Source organism: Rissa tridactyla, chromosome 2 (assembly GCF_028500815.1).
Source record: "Rissa tridactyla isolate bRisTri1 chromosome 2, bRisTri1.patW.cur.20221130, whole genome shotgun sequence".
Taxonomy (NCBI): domain Eukaryota; kingdom Metazoa; phylum Chordata; class Aves; order Charadriiformes; family Laridae; genus Rissa; species Rissa tridactyla.
Window position 1 is genome coordinate 65821188 of NC_071467.1, and position 23562 is coordinate 65844749.

Genomic DNA, 23562 nt, shown 5'->3' on the forward strand with positions numbered 1-23562 from the left:
TTCTGAAACCATGAAAACATGCTGCACCCACCAAGTAGAGCAGATGCAGGGCAGGCGGGACACTCAAAGTCCCAACACAAGAACAGCTACACTAGGGTGCTTATTTATTTATTCTGTGGAAAAGGAGATGAGACTTGAGATGTTTCACTGAACTAGAGACTCGTGGCTTGTCTCAGGCAGGCCTACATGAAATGAAAAATGAGCCCTATGTCTGCTTCTTGGATTGGGAACAACAAGGTCTGTCCTGGTCCCAGAAGCTGCCACCACGGTCAGCATTTATAGATGTTTATCAGCCAGTTTGTTCGGAAGTCAGGACCTCGTGGTCACAGAGCTGAACTTCTCCCAAAAGCTCTGTGTATTTGCTCTCCTGAGGCATCACAGAGGGGAAAATATCTGAATAGGAAGTCTAGGCTGAAACACTGGCTTCTAGACTGAAGAGAGTAATTCTGAGATGAACAGAGAATGGGAGAAAATAAAAAACACTTTCAGTAACTCAGAAATATGTGTAGGAGAAAAGACTAGTGCCTTCATCCAGCACTGCTCTGCCCTGGGCAGCAGAGTCCCTGACAGCTTCAGTCCGTGCTTCCCACCAAACCTTGTTCTCTCCCACCACGCCAGGCATACCACTTTATGGTGACTTCTTACAGACCGTGTGGGTAACTAATGCGCCTCGATGGCCTAAACAGAGGGGTACAGAGTGACATTTTCAAAAGGACAGAAGTTACTGTAGAGCCTAGGGACTACGGTATTCCCACCACCCTAATGTTGGTACTTTCTCTAGCTGGCTGAATTGGGGTTGTCTCCATAAGCTTCCTTTACAGCCTATTTTTCAGAGTAATGGTGTAAGCTGGATGTCGCAAAGCTACCTGCGGTGGGCAGTCTGCAGAAGTGAGCCGGTATAAGGGTATCTCCCTCTCTCCTCATACAACAAGCAAAACCAGATTAGGCACTAATGTCCCATTTGAAGAGAGGCTTTTAAAATCTTATCTGGCATGATTTACTTCTAGAAGGAACATTAGCCATTTTCTATTGCCTGCAGAATAACTCCTTTATCAGCCAGGAACTGAAAGCTCAGGTTTGTCTCTGTGATGGCAGCAGGAGGCTGTCATTGCAAGGATATTTCTCACTTTGGTGGCACCAGTGGAGGCAGATCCTGCTCCCATTCCTGCCTCCAGCCTTATCCTGTTGTGTCCCCAGCAGAGACCAGGTAAAAGTCCCATATTGCAGTGGGATAACTGATGGAGCAGAAGGCAGGATGGAAGAACTTAGATAAACTGAAGGGGGGACTTCAGCCATGAGAGAAGTCCTCAGGATGGCTCAGCAGCTTTATTCATCTCCCCAGCTCTAGGGCTAAGGACGATTCAGAGGTCTTTTTTCTGTCATTTACTGTCTCTGCACAGAGCACATGCTCAGCAGAGGCCAGTGAAAAGGGAACGGGGCTTCCCTTGTGACACTCCACACCTCAATGGCTCTCAGGATGTGATTTTTCCAAAGATCTCAATGTGAGCTTTCAATCATTAATAGGAGATTTATACTGTCTTTCAGTGGGAGGAAAAGTGAGGACATATCGAGTGCTCTTCAAAAATCCTTACAAATCTCAGTAGCATAAATCATGCAAAATAATTAATGGAATAAAATCCTGTTGCAGAATCTTATCAAAACACAGTGCAGTAAAGGGTTGCCATAGGCTCACCATCCTGAGTATAGCTGCCTGCCCTTGAGAAAGGGACAGGGAGGAGGCAGCACTGACAAAATAGGCTTTTTTTTTTTTGCAATATGCAAAAGCCCTTTATGCAAGGGCTCCCTGTGAAATTGCAGGTCTCCAGATAATATCTCTTCATCACGCATGTGTCAGGCTCTGCCCCAGTTTCACCATTAGGAAGTGCTTGGGACCTGCTGCTGACTCTCCCTGGAGCTCCCGCATGGCCAGGCTGTGTCACAGAGGATGGTCCTCTCCCTCTGAGCCTCCTGAGATGGGGACTGGTCTGGGCCTTCTCTAGTAGGTGTGCAATTAATTACACCAAAGATATGTAATGACCTTGTTACTTATAACCAATAAATAAGCAAACGACGTTCATGAAGGTAAGATTAAAGCATATTCCATTACTCAGTATCTGACAAAAAATGGCAAGCCATCTTAGTAAAATATTAATCTTTCTCCCCCTAAAATGTGGAATACATTTTTCCTAGAACTTTGATCCATGAGTTATTCAGGTTTGCAGCCCATTGAACATCTCCCCCTTTTTCCTTGTAGTATACTCTTTTTTGTGCCTTGCAGAGAAACATAGTACCACAATAAATAAATAAATAAATAGATAAAATATGGTGGTGACTCATTGAAAAGATCATATTAAGGAACAGATAATATTTAGGAAAGGCTAACTTTTGTATTCACACAGATTAACCTTGTTGACACTGGCAGTCTGAATCTCCTTCCCAGTCTTGGTGCTTTCCAAGAGCAGGCCTTGAGCCAAGCAAAGCCCACCAGCTTTCGCGGCGTGAAATCCCAACTTGAGTGTCTATCAGCAGGTGACATTTGCACTTCAGCCACTCAGTAGGCACAGCAACAGTACAAGATAAAGATGGAGTCAGACTAGAAGTGTTTAGAAGTTCCCTCCTTTTTTTGGCATTTTTTTCAGGGGCCATGCCTGCAGGTGTCTCCTGGAGACCTGCCTTTATCCCCGTGTAAGGTGGGTTAGGGAACAGTGATGGTATTTGATTGCTTGGGTTGTTGCTGTCAGAAAGCAGGAGGGTTTTCCTCCTATGCACTTGTGCCACCCTTGCACTTGGTGCTAGCAGAGGACACTGTGCTGCCTGGGGTTTGGGCAAGCACACTGAGCAAGCAGAGGTGAGGGTACAGGGCAGAGCAAAATGTATACTGGCTTTTTTTGCATGTGTGTTCTCCTCGTGGCTTATGTATTTTATCTCTGTCTTCTTGATTTTTAGATGAAAATCTTTGACAAAAACAAAGATGGACGGCTGGACCTGAATGACCTGGCAAGGTAGGCTTTCATAATATTGATGGGGTTTTTCAGCTTGCCATAGCAGATCCAGGCAAGGTGATGATCTCCCTTTGGGGATGTGCATACAAGTCCTACCTCCTTTCAAATTAAATCAGGTACTCTGATGTAGGTATCCCAGGTCTCTAATGCATGATCCCCATTGCAATAGTCCAAGAACCTAGAGCCAGTGACTCTGAGCAATGCCAGGACCTATTTGTGCATCACCACCATGCTCTGGCATGATTCGTGCTACCTCTGCGATGCTCCTCAGGAGGAGGTGATGAAGCAGCCAGTGTCACCATTTCTCCAAAAGAAGGATGAAAACCTCCTTCAGGAGGGTGGCGTCATCATGCAAAGAATTTTTGCTGCTTGTTTGAGGAACAAAGGTGCCACCGCAAAGGAGCTTGCCAATGGCAGTAAGAAAGGATTTGGAAAGACAAGGTGAAGATACTTGTGAATGAAGCTGGGGACTCAGTCGTGGGCCTCTTGTCTCTTTTCTGTCCTTGACACCTCACAGGGTTTTAGATTATTTTCACCGCCTACAGAGAGTATGCCTCTGTCTGTAAATGTATGTGCAATGACTGAATGGGACTTTAAACGTCCAGTAGAGTCTTAAAATGCAGGTTTGGGGGATGAGAGGAGAGAAGTGCTTGTTTGCCACTTGATACTTTCTGCTTGGGATCACGACGAATGCCAGCACAAACAACTGCAGTGCATGTGGCAGGTCACTCTGTACACTCAATGTATGAAGAGAAACAGAGGCAGAATGGAGAACATCTAAAGGGGGTTGCTGTCACGGTTTCCTCTTAAATACGGTCCCCTACTGCCCCCTTGCCCCGTGCCACCTGAGGCTCCTCCCGGTCTGAGCACGTTTCTCACACCCCAAACCCTTCAGCGTGCTGACACAGCTCAGCACCGCTGGTGTCACAGGCTCTAAAAACCTCCGGGTTAGCAGAGCAGCTGGAGAGAGAAATGCTTTTATTGGTGCCGTGAGGGGCTTTGGGAGGGAGGAGGGGAAAGGAGAGGAATTTGGCAAGTCTCGGTGCTCAGGCCAGTATTACTTTGTCCTTTACTTTTACAGCCACTGATTCTCCCTCCAACAGAGAGCAATAAATTGCTCTTTCCTTTAATGCAGCACAGCAATCCATTTATGAGGAGTGATTGTCTGGTAGCTCTCTCTGCGGAGGCTGACCACCTCCATTGCACTGGACCACCAGAAATGCTCTGGGAGAAGCAACGGTGCTAAGAAACATGTTTGCAGTGAGCCAAAGGGCACCCGCCGTTCCCCATCAGACAGGGAGGGAGTCTATGTGTTCCCGTAACAGCCCTCCATAAATAACTCCGCAGGGGATTTTCTTTTTTAAGGGCCTATAATCTAAAATCTCTTTGCTTTACGAACCAGAAGGGTTCGGAATAGCTTGCGTGCAGATGATAAAGCGGAAAGATCGTAATTTAAATCTCTCCATTCAGGATTCTGGCGCTCCAGGAAAATTTCCTTCTTCAATTTAAAATGGATGTAAGTAGTGCTATTTTTTGATGCATCAATGCTGTCTCTCTCAGCTAAGATAACCGTGGCCCAAACTTGAAACTTTTTCATTTTTCTTTTTCATTTCCTTGTCCTCTCGGCATCCAGGCTTGCAGCACGGAAGAAAGGAGGAGAGACTTTGAGAAGATCTTTGCACACTACGATGTTGTGAGTCCCAGAGGCTATTCCCTTAGGGCCTTTGAATGACACAGATTTAGCATATGCTGCTCAGACGTTTTCCTCCTGCTGGGTGCTGTGGGGGTCACTCAGGAGCCCCAGATGTGCCCAAGCCCATGGGCCAGAATGGCCCACCCACCAGGCTGGGGGGCAAGGTGGGGATAGAGGGGAGAGATGCTCAGGGACCTCATGGCAAAGGACCCATTTTGACTTTCTCTATCCCCGTGGCCAGCACTGCTGCATTAGCTGTATCTCCCTGAAGGCGATGCAAGGGCTGATGGTGGCTTTAACTCTAACAGTCTCTGGCAGTTTGGGACCTGCATCACCACCTTGAAAAATAAAACCCTTTTCCAGTACTGAACCAAGGGTTATTTAGGGAGTTTAGTCCAGGATGGACCTGACCTCCTAACCGCCTGTTAGAAATCAGCAATTCAGTGCCGCTTCTGACAGTCACACAATTCATTCAGGGTGGTGACCAGCAAGCCTCACAAAATGGTGAGAGAGGTTGCTACTGTGTGAGGGAAACAGAAGATTTGGGAAAAAGGAAGGTATCTTAGAGCTTGATGACTCAGTGGACCTACTGACCAGTACACATTGTCACGTTTTCAACTTACTGGAGCGTTTTGATGTTTCTTCCATCTTTCAGAGTAAAACGGGAGCACTTGAAGGCCCAGAAGTGGATGGGTTTGTCAAAGACATGATGGAACTGGTCAAGGTAGCTTCATGGCTCTATTTATTAGTATCCTATATTTCTGAGAAGAAGGTGCTTGATTTGGAAAAGTTATGTAGATAGAGAAGCTAGTAAGAACATAGCCTCAAATCTCACTTTGATCAGAAGCAGAAATGGTCCCATGGTCTCAGCATTTCACTGTAGAGCATGTCACCATATCACAGAAATTCTGCCTGACAAATTAATACAGCTTCATTCAGCAACTGTTTAAGAAAGGTCCATTCTAGCCCATGCTCTGAATTAGGCAGATGTTACAGCACCACAAACTGTGTTGACGTGGATGAGTCACCAGAAGTTGTTTCTTCTGTTTTCACTGTGGATATGGTCCCTCACCAGCATGACCTCATGGTTCATTAGCTCCTTCCCCATTCTCTGTTTGCTTCCCCACCTCATATAAGCTGACGTGGGGTCAGGCTGTTTGGTCACTCCTCCTCGGGTGGATTTCCCAGCCGCTGTACGGCCTGCTGCTCTGGGGAAATCCAGAGCTGTTTTCTCTCTCAGCAGTGTTTTTCTCTTTTGCTTGCAGCCCAGCATTAGTGGGGTGGACCTGGACAAGTTCCGCCAGATCCTGCTCAACCACTGCGACGTGAACAAGGATGGGAAAATTCAGAAATCCGAACTGGCTTTGTGTCTTGGGCTTAAAATGAACCCGTAGCCGGGAGAGTCCTCGTGGTTGTGTTTCCCTTGTGAGATTTGCCTGCTGTTCCTCGTAGAAGTGTGTCCGTGCTGCCGGGCGAGTGGTGGGGAGCAGGGGCACCGTGCTGCCGGGTGAAAAGACGGCAGTGGGATCTGCATGGAGGGCCTCCCCGCTCCGCCACTCCCTTTGTGGTCTTCACTTGCTGATGCTGCTTCTGGGTCGGTCCCCTTAGCAATGTCTCTGCCTACGGGCACAGAAAAGGTGTTGCTGTTCTCCTCCTGTCCCCATGAAATGCTGCCCTGCCCTGCCCTAGGATAGGGACAAGCATCTCCTTAAAAACATCCCAGAGTGCAGCTACTAGGTGCTTCTGATGGTCGCCTTTATGTGTGAAGTCATTACTTTGGTGAGCATCGTGCTTTGTCTGTGCATTTAAAATACTGGATGGATGACAGTGTATTTGTGCAGAAATAAAAAGTGGCAGTTACAGAAATTCAGTAAGATTGGAGTTCCGTGTGTTATGTGCGGGAAGCCATCTGCCGCAGGCTGGCAGGCCATACCCAGTAGCCATTTTACGTAAAACGCATCAAATGGCAAGAGGTTTTGTGGTGCCTGTCAGCTGTGGGGTTTAAATCTGCCAGGAAATGAAACATGGTAGATCCTTCCCATGGGGAAACCACAGTCACTAGGAAATAATATCACCTCTAGGACGCAGCCACAGAGTAACTTCACTTCTGGAGGAAGCCTTGCTTCCAAACCAAACAAATAATATACAGGGTTTCCATAAATTGAAAAACTGGAAGGACAGAAGCCTAATGAGAGCAAAGCTCTTATTCACATGCTTATTTTTTTCAAATCCGTAAGAGTTAGTAAATGTAACCCTTATGGAACTTGAACCTTCCCATCGCTCCCCGGCCGTAAGTGTAGTCCTGGAGCCTAACAGCAGCAGCATCATTTGTGCCATGTATTTCCCTATTCCAAAGGCTTTGACTGCATATTCAGGAAATGCCACACAGATGCTATCATGCCCAAATAATTCTTAATTTCTGACAGGAAAACTGCGGAGGAAGGGTTGTTGGCAAAACTCCCACACATTTCAGCATTTCTGTCTCCTACAGATGAGAGACCCAGATTTGGCACTACAAGTGTCTTTCTGGTTATGTTCTTTGCACAAGGCAGTACAATGAATCACTCCCTTTATACTTTATATTTGGTTTTATAAAAATTACTCAGAAATTACCTTCAGTCAACACAAATAGAGACGGACATGCTGATTCAATAAAGCACTTCAGAATGTACATGACTTTAGAGAAATGCTTATTTTCTATTTTCACTGATGATAAGCTCACAGACCAAACAAGTGCTTTGTGTGTGTCTCACCCCAGCACGGAACTAGGGTTTTAAACTCCAAAACTGCTTTTTATCACCCTGGCAGCAACATAAATCACAACTGCAATAACAGAGCTTTGCAATGGTTCAGAAAAATGATAAACAAGGAATCAGGCCTTTGCAGCGGCTCCCCAAGCCATCAGGGATGCACTTTTACTCATGGACGCTCGCTTCCATTTGAGGGAAGAGCTGTGGTCAGGAGAGCGTGACAACAGATAAGAAGCCAGTACAGAAATCCCATGCACCACTGTTTATCAGACGTCTTTTATCTCCATCCTGAACTATTTGCAACAAGTATAGTGGGGCACATCACCAACCATCTTTTCATCTTACCTCCAATAGGATGTGACTTATCAGTCCAAATAATTATGCCTTTAAGTATATTCTTCTGTTTCTCTCTCTTCTTTCGGTTTTTATATTGTTCTCACTGACATTATTATTTTCTTAAACTAGAGTTTCCATTACTTTGGACATGGGAGAAATTTCTGTACCATCCCCTACAATATATTTCCACCTGTAGATATATGTTCTTTATGCTATTTGTATTTTTTGATGATAACAGGTCCATTCTGTTCCATTCTTCTTTAAGCCTTTTGATATCAGTAGATATTAGAGTATAAATTCAAGAATATCCTGCCCTGCCTCACCAAAAACACAGCAGCTTTTAACCTGAAATGAAAATAATCTGTTAAAGACCATGTACAACCACAGCTCTTATTTCAAGAATTATACAACACTTCATCCATCTATGTTGAAACCTTATGCTTTTCACATCCTCTACAGCCAATAGTTGTTTTTTTTCCAACAGACAGTAAGCAGTAATGAATTTGATATGTCAGTGTCAGAAAGTATTTTGCTTCTTTTGTACAAATTTGTGATTTATTTTTTTTAATACTGAGTTTGCTGAAGCCATCCTCTCTGCAAGTTCATGCAACTAGTTTTATTAGCTTGAAATAAGTGAGCGAGTAGCCTTTAGTAAGTGAGTTTGCAAGAGCGTTTTACAAAACATTAGCAAAAAGTAATTGGGGATAGTAGATGAAAAGTCTAGAGATAGAAGTCAGAAGAGGGTTTTTTTATGTTGGGATAATATTATTATTATTATTATTATTATTATTATTATTATTTAGTTCTATATTCCCATGAGGATTTTTTTGTGTGTCCAGAGCAGTGGCTAGAGAGCAGGAAAACAGGCTTGTTTGCAGGGACCACAGGGTACAGCCACATCCCAGTGGGACTCCAGCCCAAGTGAGCTGCGGCTCCCCTATCAGCAAACCAAAATGTCAGGAGATGCAGTGGGATTCGAGCCCACGTTACAAAGGTCAGCAAGGCAGTTACTAACGAGCCATGGTCTTATAACCCTATAGCCTCTAAAAGTCAATGTTATTGCAGGAGGCAGGCATCTTGAGGCTTCCCATGGAGAAGACATGTTCCTTGCTTGCAGAGACTTTTTTTTTTTTAAATTATTATTTTCACTTCAATAATGAATGATCTGTAAGGTCCTTTGATCTCAGGCTCTGATGAATTCATCCCTTTAAGCTGCTATAGATATATAAATAGGCAATCCATTTGGATGAAGCATAGCTATTGGCCATATTGGAAATTCGAAGCGTATTTGAATGTGCACTGTGGAGTCTTATGTACCAAAACATGAGATATTATTTCACGTTTGAATGGTTACACGAAAGTACCTGATTTGCTTTAATTACATGAAAACAGCTTGCCTGCAAAACCAAAAACATTTATACACCATGATGCCTTCTGTGCTGTAAATATATTGAAGATATGCAAGGAAAGTTTGGGGCTGTTCAATCAGTGCATCTTCTGCCAACAAAATTCTGCATATATAACATTATTTAGGAGCCTGCATCTTGGTAACTAGAATTTGAACACAGAAAGTGAATGAAAATGTTTGCCAAGATATTTTCCCTTGGTATGTTCGTGTTTTTCTCTAGAAAACTGGGATTAAGAGATTTAAGGGATTCACAGTTTTCTATTTATTCATAGTGTGCAAATTTACTGAAATCAATTTTAGCTGACTCATATCATCATTTTTAGCAGGTATAGTTCCAAAAGACATTTAGCTACCACAAGTGTAGCGGTCAATATGCACAGTGCTCCCAAATGTGTCATTTTAAGGTTGTTTTTTTCCCATCGTTAGTTTAATTGGCAAACTGCTGGATCTGGAAATCAATGTGTGAATTTCCTCAAAGCAAAGCTGTTCCCTTGCTTTCCTTCTCACTGTGAGTTATTGGAGATCTTGCGCTGGACTCCAGTCATGCCCCCTGCTCGTCTCAGCCCTTCTCTTTTTTGGCACTTGCCATAGTTCTTTTCTGGATGACTTGTCATGACAACCTTGTTCAGGAGACATTGCCTCTGACAGCTTCAGTTGACTGTGTAGAACTGACACCCGTGAAAAATGAACATTTATGGGGCTTTTTAACTCAAATCCATCCCTCGATGAACTTCATTGGTTTCACTGGAAATGATGTTACAGAGAAATAGTCCTTTCTCCCATCATTTTGAACCTCAACAAGCTGCTTGCTTATCCCGAACCATCACCATGGAGATCTGTCACTGGAGACCCCCAATTTTCTGAGCCAGCCTCACAATCCCAAATTGCTCACGTGCCAGCTTGTCCCTTGGTCTGTGCAATTTTTGCCCCAGAATAATGAATCAAAAATTACACACGCTCACTTCATTCCCCAGTCTGAACACACTCCAGCAATCCCACATCACTGACACCCAAACTGGAACCAGGTGAGATGTTTAGAAATTGTAACTTTTAAGTTTCGACAGTGCTTTATTCTCAGATTTTCAGTAAAATAATTCTCTCCCTTTGTTCTCACAATGTTGCTTTAAATAACATGGTTGAAGCTGCCGGCACATCTTGCAAAAACTGCTCTTTATTCCCACTGAAAGCTAAGAATTGAGCATCAGCCCAAAAGAAGGGCTCAAAGCATAGGAAACCAGTACAATATTTTGATTAATCTGCTTTCCTGTTTGTGTGGCAAAAGAATAGTGTCAATATTAATGAAAACAATTGTGACTAATGCAGCCAATAAGACTATCAGAGAATCATCTGCCACATTATAATAGGAACCCATCACAAGAAACACCTTAATTACAGCTATTATCTCTTAAAATGGCTGGGTAACTCTTGCATTAATCTGATTTGAATCAGAAAGTTGCTGTTACGTGGTGAGATGTTAAATGGGGCTTTGCTGTGTAATTACACAGGGTAAAGTAACTATGAAAGTCATTTTTGTATGAGGGCCACGCTGACTGCTAATGAAAAGCTCTCATTTTCCGGCTCTTCATTGCACCTGTATTTTCATTAATTCCATGGAGAATTGCATCTCATTTTAAGGAACACTTGCACATGGGAAAAGAGGCGGGGGGAAGAGTGCCAGTTACGACCATTATGAGAGAAAAATAAGGGAACCATTTGCCTAACGCCAAAAGACATCTACAGGGAGATGCCACTGGGTCCCAGAGGAAAACCATTTCCTTGCCCTCTCCCACTTAGCTGGGCAGCATTGGTTTTCATGAGCTCATCCCATGGCAACGCGTCCTGCTGCCCATCTGCCCTACGCTCAGCCTTTATCCTGGCTTCAAGCGTTGCCCTTCCTCTCGGGTTTGTTCCTTCACATTTGTTGTTCTCCAAAAAAAAAAAAGGCTTTGCCCTGCTCTGCTGCTGTGCTGGAAACTTCGCACGGGTGGTGGGAGAACCAGAGCAGATGTCTCTGCCCGGGAAAAATGGCTGGAGTGATGGCAGACACAGTGCGGGCGAATGCTCAGGCTGCATCTCTGGCATCATCTGGCATCTCTTTAGATGAGCTGTTTCAGGAAAAAATCAGTCCGATTGGGTTTGATGGAGACACCACAGCCCATGAGAGCTATTATTATTAGGCAAGGTGGCTGGAGAGCAGGCGTCTGTCCCAGGCTCAGAAAGACCTGGTTTGGGGGTCCCTGCTCTGTCCGGTATCATGGCTGTGAAGCTCAAATGATTTCAACCTGCTCAGTCTTACCAGGGGAAGGTTTCGGTTGTGGATGACAAGAGCACATAACCACATGTTGAAAATTAGCCATCTTGGTTTGGAAGGGTATTTTCAAGGGATATATTACCAATAATGGCCGTCACGTTCCCAAACAGAGGAGAGCTAAAGGTCCCAGTGCCCACATGCAGTGTGAGGCATGGGGTGTGCTTTCTGGTAGACCTCGTCGCCCCTTTGAAGTCCTCCTGCACCAGACCCCAGTAACAAAGCCCAGGGAAGGATCTCCAGGTGTTACGGTGGAACATGGGGAATTTAATCCCTACATTTGTTTTAAATCCAGCTGCAGCCTGCATCCCTAACAGTAATGTTTGTACCAACTCTCCATGGTCCTTCTTTGTAAAGTAATCAATACCAGAGTGTAAAAAAAGAGACACGGGTCACCGCTGATGGCATCTGAAGAAATCACCCTTCCTGCAATTCTGTGTGCGACGGGTGATGAATTTTAATGCTGCTGCGCAGACAGAAGCTGCATGAGGCGGCCACAAGGCTGAGTCCTCTGCCCCCAAACTGCTGCCAGCCAACGGAGCCCCCTTAGCTCCGATGGAGCCAGGCCAGCTCAGGATGGCAGGAGACGTGGCTGTGGCTCCATTACCAGACGTATTTTAAAGCATTTAAAGCTGGGGGTTCCTAAATTAAGTAGTGCCAGGGCTAGAAAGTGTCAGCATCAAGGCTTGCTCAAGTTGGCACCACAGTCGGATACCTCTAGCTCTGAGGGAGGCTGTTACTAGGACTGTGTCTGCTTTACACGAATAAAGGGCTGTAATGCAGTTGTCGAGGGGTTTCTTGCAGCTGGTAGAGCTAAGGGGAACATGTTCTCATGTTTTGATTTCCTGCAAAGTCTCACGCAAGATATCACTCCCAATGCCTCCTAGAGAGGAAGATGGAGAACAGAGATGCAGTCAGAAATCCCGTTTGAGTAGCTGTTTGAACAGATTGCTGTCATCTGTCACTTTGGCTAACATGTCTCTAACTTTGATGGTGCGGCCAAACACAGTTTTTGTTTACTGTTGTTAATCTTTAGGAAATGGGTTCATCTATCTGGCAGATAAAAACTAGGAGCCAGCAGACTGCCGGGGTTTTGTGTGCCAGCAAGGGCCAGGATGTGCCTGGAGAAATCTTGTTTTCAGATGAGGAGCCTGGAGGAACGTGGCACCCATGTTTTAGGTGAGCCCTGCTTCAGCTGGCAGCCGGAGTGAGGGCAGCTGGTTGCTGCGGCTTAGGGGAAGAGCAGCAACTTCTTCAGACACGCTAACCGGATCATTGGGAAACCCGTGAATGCACACGAAGTTCAGGCCAATCCATCTTTTTTTATGCCTTCCTGCAAGCGGAGAGCATTGCACGCGACGGCTCAGATGACACACGGTGCTTGCCAAGGCACCACAATAACTTGATTGTTTGCCTAAGACCTAATTAATGAAATCGTCAAAGGCAACTGCTTCCTCCTTCCTGATGAGTAAATGTGTACAGGAGCATGGGCATGAGTCCGGGATGTTTCCTCATCATTAAGCTGAGAGTGATCTGCATTGGTTTGGGCTATGTAGAAGATCATAAACAAATCAACAGATACTTAATTTTTTATCATAGGGCATAAAATGCTAATAAGCATGGCATATTACAACGATCTTAAGTGAATGATACAATGACAGGATGGCATTTAGAGATGCATTCCAGAATTTCTTTAACCTTCTCTGTATAAGGCGGAGATCATACTTTTTCAGAGAGGATTTCTTTTTAGATCTAAAGAATGTAAGATCCTATGGGCTTACCATTAATGACATTCATATAGCTGTGTTTAAATTTTTAAGAGCTAGAAATTGCCTCATTTTGAAACTGTCTTGTAGGTGTTATTCTTAGATTCCAATAAATGTTAGTGCATTTCTGCCTCCTTCCTGCTTGCTGACTATGAAATTTAGCATGTGCTTTCCGTGGCCACCACTTCCACTCTCCTGCTGGTGGGATCCAGAAGTGCTACTGCCAACACCTGGCATGCAGTGGTTCTGAATCAGGCCGCACAAGATCAAGCAGCTGCCTTTAAAACCTATGAAATCTCTATTTTTTCCCCCACCTTTTCCTCTCCCTGCCTCCCACCACCTTTTCCTTGCTTTTCCTTTTTAAAAGAACCTGTGGGATTCTTTCTTTCATGCCTTCTGGGTCCAAAGCCTCTCAGCTGCCACATCTGCAAGCTTTGCTCCGCAATGCAAAGCACTACATCTGCTTCTTACTGTTGTTATTTTTCCAGAAAGCTGAGACTCTCCCTCAGTGTCCCTGTTTCAGGCTCCGAGGTGATTCCCCGTGTCACGAGCCTGATGAGAAAGTGGGAAGAAGTAACAACAGAGGCCATGCTCGCCAGCCTGCTGCCAGATGGCAGCATTGTATGCCATGCCATCACCAAACACACATCCTTGACTCAACTCACAGCTTTAAACACCTCTGTTGACTCTGCCAGAGGTGCAGCTCTCCTTCGCCTGCACTTGGGAGACACCTCTGGGGCGCTGGTTAACATCTCACCAGGTTCCCATCAGAGCTCGAGCTCAAAGAAGCAGGGAGGTGTATGGCTTTTTGGTCCACGTGGAGGAGACCATGAGGGATGGTGAAAGGCATGGCCTTGAGAGATGCCTGAGGCTTTCCTCTCAACTTCTTCTTTCCACTACCTCTGGGCTTTCTGGTGCTGGGGACACCTTCTGCCGCAACCTTAAATCTAGATTTTGTTGGCCACACCCACAGTTTTTAAGAGTCCTCGTGATCCTGCTGTATTTTTGGAGGCAGCCACTGCTTGGGCTCAAGCATGGGAAGCCACACTGCTGACCACAAGAAACCCCCAAAAGCTGCGTGCGAGGGGCTGTAGGAGAGAAGCTGAGGAAATTCTTTGCACCTTTGGCATTTCAAAGTAACCCAGGGAAAGTGCCCCAAGAGTGGCAAAAACGTTGCCTTTCAGCTGGAGGGATTTTGGAAATGAAGCCGCAAAATGGGTCCTTCCCAAGCATGGAGCCCCCCAGTGCCGCCTGGAGACATGCTGTGGCCACACGAGGAGCAGGTAGCTGAGCATCTGCCACATGGCTTTTCCCTAATCCATTTTCTGTCACGTACCTTATAGAGGAGCACCAGCAGGGCACGACTGATGGCTCAGCACTGCACCCCTCCCAAGGGAGGGGGTGGCTCACACCAGTGGGGTGATTTTTACGCTCTCCTGAACTTCAAGCTTTTTCCTGAAATTCATTTTTTCCACAAAAAAATGCAACAAAAATTCATTCACAACGGATCTATTTGTTGATGCTGATTTTTGCCACTTCATCAGCTTTTCATCACCCCCTCCCCCCTTAAAATTCAGCTCTAATGCCATAATAAATACACATAAATGTTTATCACCTCAGCAGAGGACACCTATTGAATAGTTAACAGCAGTCTTCCTAAAGTGATAAACTTGGGAAGCGGGCAGCAAGTGATACAAAGTCCTGTAACCTTACAGAGAGGCTTATATTGGTGACCACAGGCAGCAGCGAGGCAGCGCTGTGATATAGTCCTTCTCCCCGAATCTCCTCACTGTGTGGGGGCGACATCTCATGGTCAGGGGCATCTGGGAGGGCTCACACCTTTGTGTCCAAGTGGTCACAAGCCCTGAAGTGTTTGCAGGCTCAGAACTCCTCTGTTCTTGGGACTAGTTGTCACTTTACTAGTCCTGTGCCTGTGTCTGGCAGTGTCTCCCATTACCTCTCAATTGTTGCTCTCCCTGCCCCAGCTATACAATGCCTTTCTTTAGCTTTGCAAGTAGACTTTCCTCCACTCTTCTGATCTCTTGCTGCTCTGCTTAAGGAGTCTTAAATCACTCTGTGGCAACTACCATCTCCGGGGGATTTTGGGGTTCAGCCATGTGTTACACATGCTGGCCGCTGCTCATGTCAGTCACAGCTGGCCAACAATGGCATTGCAGAAAATGCAGGTTGTTTCAGGAAACAACTTGGGTAGAGGATATCTTGCCATTCCTAGAGACGCGGGGTCTATACAGGCTGTTTCACAAGGCAGATATACTGTAGGTATCTGCTCCTTATGAAATGCCATGGGCAATCCCTGCCAGGAACAGCAGCCGCCAAACAGGGGCTGCTCCCAGATGTCACAGAAAAATGTCAGGTTCATCTGTGGCCAACGGTGTGAGCAAGCTGGCTGATTTACCCACACCCGCATTCACCCTTCCAGGCTGCACAGTCAGATGTTTCCCAGGTCAGATTCTGTCCTCATCTCAACCCATGCAAGTCCACTAATGGAACTGAGAAGAAATTCAACCTCATATCTGTAAGGGGCACCACAGTTTGGTTGAACTTGATGATCTTAAGGGTCTTTTCCAACGTAAATGATTCTATGAAAGGATTCTATGATTCTAAATGCAATAGCCTGGGATATAAACTCCTCTGCTGAGCTTTTTAAAGACAGTCAGCATCACAGATCCTGCACCTGGCTTTGAGGAGCCCAAAGCCTATGCAAGGTGAGACAGATGGGGGTCCTCACAGGATGGAGAAGCACTGAGGAGGGACGAGCTCCCTGCCAGTTGACCAGATGGGCACTGCTCTTCCTTAGCAGCGATGAACAGTTTGACAAAAACACAGGAAAGCAGAAGTCCCCAAAGCCATGTTGTGTGTCAGTAGAAATGGATGTGAAAAGGATGATGGATTAGTCAGTGACAAAGACGTTTCATATCCTACTGGAAGAACAACAAAAAGAAATGGCTTGTGTTAGCACCCTCTGCGTGTATTACCCTCTGCTGGATAATAACATATTAGTATGTTAAAATACAGTACATGGTTGTCTGTTTTTCCTTTTGTTAAAGACCAGCTCGGTGAGGAGCAGTTTCCTACGACACTGTTAATTTCTTTTGAGTTTTAGTAGGGAAGGAACCACACAGTAGCCGTCAGCTCCAGACTTCGGCAGGCTCCTCCATCTCTGTATTTCATCCATCACCACAGCTAACTTGGTGTCCACAGAAAAATAACAGGAAACTCAGCTTATTTTAACAGACATAGATAGGCCTCTCAATCTCACAGACATAAAAGAATTCTCACAAATAATTGGTGGTGAATAATTGATGCAATTAAAATATCCACTTTTCCCATCCATGGGAGAAGATCATTCATTCTGATTGCTTCAGCAATTTCAGGGGGATCTTTGATCCGCTTTGTAAAGCACACTGTACGTCTCCATTTTCTTCTTCAGATAAGTTTTATCATTGAGCAAAGGGCATAAGGAATTAATTTAGCCAATGAGCCTGTCAGGCTTAGAGTTCAGTCTAGGAAGAAATGGAAATTTTGTAAATGTCAAAGCCTTCCCTTTTAGGGCCACGTAAGCCTGCCATAGGAACCTTCCTTCGAAAAATGAGTGTGCTATGAAATGCAGTGTTTGGGTGCAGAGCTGATGAAGCCCATCACGGCTACAACTGCACTGTTCAGCTGCTCTTGGTCCTGTTTAACGGTCACATTTGAGACTTTTAGGCCCAGCCGTTAAATAAGCAGGAATGTGTACATGCGTTTTTATGAAGTATTATCACAATAAAGGGAATTCTTTGAAAGAGAGGGAAATTAGTGACTGGTTAGCTTAAATTGCTGCACATTGCATTTAAGAGTTGTGTCAAGGGTACTTAGAGCATCCAGATCTCAATTCTGCTAACATTCCCATAAACTGCAATCCTACATCCATATGAAATCATCACAATGCACAACATCAGCTTTGAAAAATCTAATCTGGCTTTGAAAAATCATCTTCCCCTGGGGCTTATTCGAGTCCCCAGTACAATTTTCCAGTGTGGACTATTTCACAGTCTTAAAATTCACTATCCGAGAGCAAATGTGAAAAGCAGATTTCAGCCAGTCATAAGCACACTAGAAAAGAAAGAAGCGAGTCCAGGGGCCAAAGCTCTTTTAAATTTCAGCCAGTACTTATGGAAGTGTTTTCACATCTTCATCTGTACAGAAAACTGTGCACCGGCCAATATTAAGACGAATTATAGCTCTGGGCAGGCTCTGTCTCATGTATGTCAGAGCCGTTTTCTTCTTGTCAGCACAGAATCTATATGGCCTGTAGCTGTACATTAAACAACGCAACTGGTGTCCGTCCTGCATAGCCCATCCTCTCCCTGCTCCCTTCCCAGGAGAGCAATTAGACATGCAGTTTTGGTGTGGTGGGATTTTGTAATTGATATAAAGGACTGCCAGGAAAAGCAGCCAAAGTCCACAGGTTAAATCGGTCCTGTGGATCTCTGCAACAGATGTGAGCTAATTAAAATTAACATTAAATGAAATTAACTATAAATGAACTACATTATATTTGAGAACCAACTCAAATTAAATGACTCCCCATTTCCTTCCCCTTATGTTTTCTGTTGGTAACATTGCCACTTAAAGGTCAAGCTATTTTTTGAAGCCTTTTCATGAGGTTTATTTTATTGGTACTCTTTAAATCCCGCTGTCTGGATGTGTAGCGGTCTCCGCTTGCATGGTCGAGCCCCCTTGCCCACAGACATGACCCCTCGTGCAAACAAGCATTTGAAACTACAAATTAGAAAATTAGATGCGATTGCCTCATGGCACCGAAGGAAATGGCCAATTCACGCACAAATTAGAGGTTTTGCAAAGGTGAACACACGGAGCAACAGGGAGGGAGATATGCTGAAAATGCCACCTGTAGAACATACGCCCACAGTGCCGCAGTGGGGACAGATTCTGGACATTTGCTCCTGGCTGGAATATATTGCCATGCCTGCAGTGGGCTGCACAGCCCCTCCTTTATGATCTGCAATTGCAGTTAAATGCAGTATATTTAAATTAATGTGTGCCGTAGTCAGGCTTCTATGCTGGCCTGTGGGGCTAAGAGAGCTTTTCATAACTTTGCAAGGACTTTCTCTGTGTTTCTCTTCAAGCACAGAAAAGCAGCGTTATCGTGCTGCATTCAGCCAGCTAGAGCTACATCGATCAGAGTGCATCTTTTTCCAAGGATGATATGGCCAGTAATATTTTTGAAGTACCAGCTTAAGCTTGTCTTAGCCTTTATTTCACAACTTACTTACTTGTTTGCTAAATAGCAGCCTAGGAAGATTTCCATCAAACACAGCAGAGCCAGGGGTGATCTCTGTATGATTTTGACTGCAGTACAAGCTGTCTCTTGTCCCTCCACCCCACGGCACATGGTTGAACATCTCCTGGCTGGACCCAGTGGTAGTGCAAGGCTGGCATCTCGCAGGGCCCAGCCTGTGCCAAGCCAGGCTCTTCCCTCATGTCAGTCCAACGTGCCAGTCTCCCACCAGTGTGGGAAACCTCCCACCTCAACCTCAGCTTCATTTTGCAGGAGGCAACCAGTCCCTTCACATCCCTCTCCTTTTTATTCTGTGCTTCTCTCCTTTAAGAACAGGCAATTTGGTTCCTCTGTTTCCTATTTATAAATGATGCTGAGGCATAATAAAACCGCATTTACGGCAGCTCTGCTGAGCAGCCATAGTGAGGGGCTGCTTTTTTCATAGCTGGAGATGAAGGAACAGTGAAAGCCAGGAGACTACTTCAGGTAATTACAATGGGCAAGGAATTGGTTCTTAATCACGAGGCTTTCATTGCCCTCTTCCCACCTTGTATTAACACTGGGAGCCGGTGTTAAACTGACAGAAGAGCTCATGAAGAATTGGCAAGGTTCACTACTTTCACCTGCTTTCCTTGCTCTCCACGAAGTTCTTCTCCAGGGCAGTCCCAAATGACCCCTGCCTGGCAAGGAAAAGAAATGCATGGGGACTTGCAGGTGGTGGGGAAGCAACTAGGCACGGTGGCAGCGTTAGTGCTGTATCCACAGCTCAGGGGCTGCTCAACAGCTGTTTGTCACAACAGAAGTAAAAAACCTTTTTATCTTGCTGTCCAGAGATCGCAGCTCAGCAGCGCGAGCTTCAGGCTCTTTTCTGGACTGGGGCTAGAGTGTTCAGTTAACGCTACAAACGCCACATTCATACCTTCTGGTTGCTCACAACTGATCAAACTTGGAGTAAATATTTTACAGAAGACACTTGAGCATCACTGTAAGCGAGCTCCTAATTTGTAGACTACGAGCGTATGTGGAAGAGCCGGGACAGAGGTTCTTAAAGACTGATGGTTAGCAGTAGCGAGATATGCTTTACTCCTACCCTGATGTCAAAATAAATCATGCATTCCAGAATTTTTCCTGGTTTCTTATCTATCTTATTTAGCCTGTTTTGTTGAAACAAATTAATACTGCTGCTTACGTCTATATGAGGGCAGAGCCACAACCTGCAGGTTTGCCAGACCTTCCTGGCTCAGGAACACTTTCCAGAGGGTGCAGTTTGGGCTGAGGGCTTGCCTTTGACTTTTGAAGCCCCGTGTACCAAGGAGGCATTGGTGCCGGTAACGCCTGGGGTGTGTGACAGGGCTCCACAAGCAGGAATCCAAAATTGGGTTGTGACTTGAATCAGACAACCCCAAATTTCTGGGGGCAGCTTACACCAGCCACACGTTGCTACATATAGTGGCTGTGTATGTGCAAAGATATCAACATATGTGCAGACATTAAATGCCAGAATTTCTGTATAGTATGTAAGCACGTGCATATTTATTTTATTTTGAGATTGCTTGTGCACTTCAATCAAACAAAACTCAACAGGAATATCTTATTGGGACAACCACGATGGAAGCGTGCACAGCATGCCAGAGACAGAATAAAATTATCCTCTAAGCAATTCAAATCTTCTGGAGGTTTGCTTTACACTGTAATTTAGCATTTCTAGTGTAAGCAGCTCAGTCAGGCCGACATTTAATTTCCATTGGTTTGGAACCGTGGAGCCACTGCGGAGCTAGGAATAGCTGGCTGCCACCAAGTCTGGTCCAGCCCGCTCCAGCAGCCAGTTTCTGTTGTTGGCAGGGGATGAAGGCTCTGACATCCCTTCTCCCCAGCTGCAGGACTGGGCAGCACGCATCCACCGGCCACGTGGCCGGGAAGCTCCACAACGCTGCTGGGTAGTGTCCCTGAGTAAACAGGGTGCCTGGCATTAACAGCACCTTTCAGACCAACCCTTCGTTAAAGCTACCCTGCATAATTACTACTGCACAGGTGGTAATTATTAGTAGCAGGTAATTATTGAATTAGGCTTGAAAACCTTGTTGTGCCAGCTCCTGAATCAATACACCCGAGGGAAGACATCCCTGCCCCAAGTTCTTACAGCCGTGTTCGGTGACTGCTCCCAAGGTGTGGCCAGAAAAATACAAAATGTGTTTCGAACTTTACAGTTCAGGGGGAATTCTGTAATAAGCACCTGCAAACCCCATGTGCCCCTCAGCCACTGGGTAGCATGACTCATAAAGGTGAGCTGGTGGAGGGGAAGTTTGCAAAAAGCCTTGCAAACAAATTTTGGGAGAGCATCCCACCTTATAAAAGGCTTATAACAAACCAGGGGTTCCCAAAGTGAACAATTTCACCTCAGCTCCAGGCTCCTGCCTGCTCCCTGCAACCAGCAGATTGCTGAGCCAGCCTCCATTGCTACTCCTGGAGAGGGGTAAGCACATCCAATGTTTCAAAAGAAAGTGTGTAAAACACTGAATAATTGCAAAACATAGCAAGACTAGGTGATGACATATAGATGAAAAACATCCTTTCATTGTGTTTGGCCCAATTGGAATTGTTTCTGTGCAGTTGCAGGGTGGATTAAGGACAGGGTTTGGATTCCATAGCATCATGGCCCCGGGGGATTACTTGTTCAAAGGTATCAAAGGTATAATCATTGCAATGTACTTTGTAAAACAAGAAAAGGATTTAAATTCATTTCTGTCTGGATACATTTTCTCATCACAGAAATCACCACTAAAATTTTTCAGTAAAAAAGGTATCCCACTGGGATAGATGGCAGCTTTTTCTCAGGCTATCATTAAAGACTATTGACAGGCTAAGAGGGGCTAAACCACCTTGCATGGTGGCTTAGCATGGTACATGTAAGCGCTCGGAAAGTCTGGCTGAGGAGGGTAACCCCAGTTAGGATTCATTTGGGGGGACTGGTCTGCATTGTATTTAGGCTCCTGCAGTGCTGGCCCTTCACAGAGCGAGTGGCCCTTTCCTTGTGGGATCAGGATCTCCTTTGCTTCCAAGTCCTGCATTTCAAGTGAAGACCATAAAAAGGCAAATCCTCCTGAGCCGTGTGTTTGTTGGCCAGTTGTGAAAACCCACCTCAGCAGAAGCAAACCAGACACATAGGGGTCCCAGCATGAATCCTGGAAAGACATTGCTGTGAGGTCATTTCGCAGACCTCCTCGGTCAGAAAATCCATTTACCCTCTGTTCTGAAGAAGCACTCGTGTCCGGCTTGTTCTCTTAAAGCTTTGCCTTAGTTTATGAAATCTACTATCTTGCTTTGCCTGAGATCATTTGTCCATTAAACATCAACATCATTACTGTCGAAGTAATGGCATTTAAAAGGTATTACCCCAGGGATGCCAAATTAGATCAGGGTCACTGCCGTGCCAGGGACTGTACGTGCGCAGAGATAGCTGCCTGGCTGGGAGGATTTCAGACTCTTTTTCTCTTAACCTCTTCCTACCAGACCTTCCGACGCTTGTTGAAGACTGATGACGACTGTGGTAGGTACTGTCAGCACATGGCTGACCACAGGGATGGAAAATTCATGTGCAGCTGTGAGGAGGTAGAAACTCCCTTGCAGCCACGTGTGGCTTATCACAGGTTGCTTTAAACACTCAACCTCAGCCCCATCAGAGCCACAGGCAGGCACATCATCTACACGTGTTTCAAGGGCACAACCAAAGAGCGTGTCTAAAGCACCACAAAGGGCCCTGTCTGCTGGGACGAGGAGACAGTCCTGGAGCGAAGCGCACAAGCTGTGACAGAACCGTACGACAGCTTCAGCCACAGCGCCTGAAATTCAATCTGCTACAATGCACCTGCTCTTCATAAAATATAAAGGGGAAATTCACTTGGCTGGTGGAAGCATCCTCTGTCCCACTAACAACAGAGAACTTATCTCCTCTGAGCAAATGCCCTTTTTTACTCTTTTCTTATGCTGCTCTCCTTCACACTAGCAAACAGCTTAATGCACCGAGGTCCTTTTTCACAGTATTATGGAAGACTGAATTGGCAAGAGGAGGCACCGAGGACATAGGCAGGCATAATTTCTACAGTATCCACAGACTTCTCTGTTGTCTGTTACTGGTGATAGGGCTGGTGGAAATAAGCTGACCTTCCTTCACCTTGTGCTGTAATGGTCTTTCTCTGCTATAAAGGCACACCCACCGCAGCATACAAAAGCCAACATATGAACTCTCTACCACTTTATCTGAGCTCTCCCTGTGCTGAAAGGTTTCCAAATGCTACAGATTCACCACTGACTTTGGCTGCTACTAATCCTTATCGGGTAATGGTGGGGGAAACTCCTCACTGATCACACACAACTGTGAGGTTAAATCCCTGCAGAGGGACATCTGGAGAAGCAGCCATGGCACTCCACCTCCTGCAGAGACCATACAGGGGAAGGAGAGAGCTGGGCAGAAGAAATTGTTCTGCCTCAAAATGGCCCCTAAAGCATGCCCCAGGTCAAGGTACTCTATGGCAGGTGAGTAAGTGGCCCTGAAGGACCGAAGTTCAATTGACAAAATTTGTTTCATCCCTTCAAGAAAGCTGGACTGAGAAGAAAGGTCAACAGAGGAACATGTGTCACATGTTAACAGCAATTATCATTTTTCCAGTTTACAGTGCCCACTGGTCTCAAGCCAGACTTTTACACAGTGTGAGCTGGTCTTTTATAATATTTTATAAGAATGGTACCCTGTCTTAAATCCCAGGTTGTGGTAATACTGTAAAAATAGTTTATTATTTGTTTCCATTCTGTTACTTTTAATTAATTTTCAGATTCACAAATGTACCTCTTCTATGTTCTTAGAGAAGGTGAGATGCCCTAGCTGCTGTGTGCTGTTAGCTGAGAAGCCAGGATCATCTCAGGTTTCACTTACTCCTCTGAGTTAATCTGCACTGTAAAACCACCGTGCCATCAGTAACTTATGTAGATGTACAAAAGTA

General features: G+C 45.3%; 1 protein-coding gene across 1 annotated transcript in view; it reads left to right on the plus strand.

Moving 5' to 3' along the window:
• Positions 1 to 6089, plus strand: part of SCGN (secretagogin, EF-hand calcium binding protein) — a 28668-nt gene extending 22579 nt beyond the window's left edge. The window contains exons 7-11 of the mRNA XM_054192315.1: positions 2947 to 3002; positions 4473 to 4518; positions 4636 to 4695; positions 5351 to 5419; positions 5961 to 6089. Of these exons, the coding sequence (XP_054048290.1) occupies positions 2947 to 3002; positions 4473 to 4518; positions 4636 to 4695; positions 5351 to 5419; positions 5961 to 6089 (360 nt within the window). The remainder of the gene's footprint in view (positions 1 to 2946; positions 3003 to 4472; positions 4519 to 4635; positions 4696 to 5350; positions 5420 to 5960) is intronic.
• The last annotated feature ends 17473 nt before the right edge of the window (positions 6090 to 23562 follow it).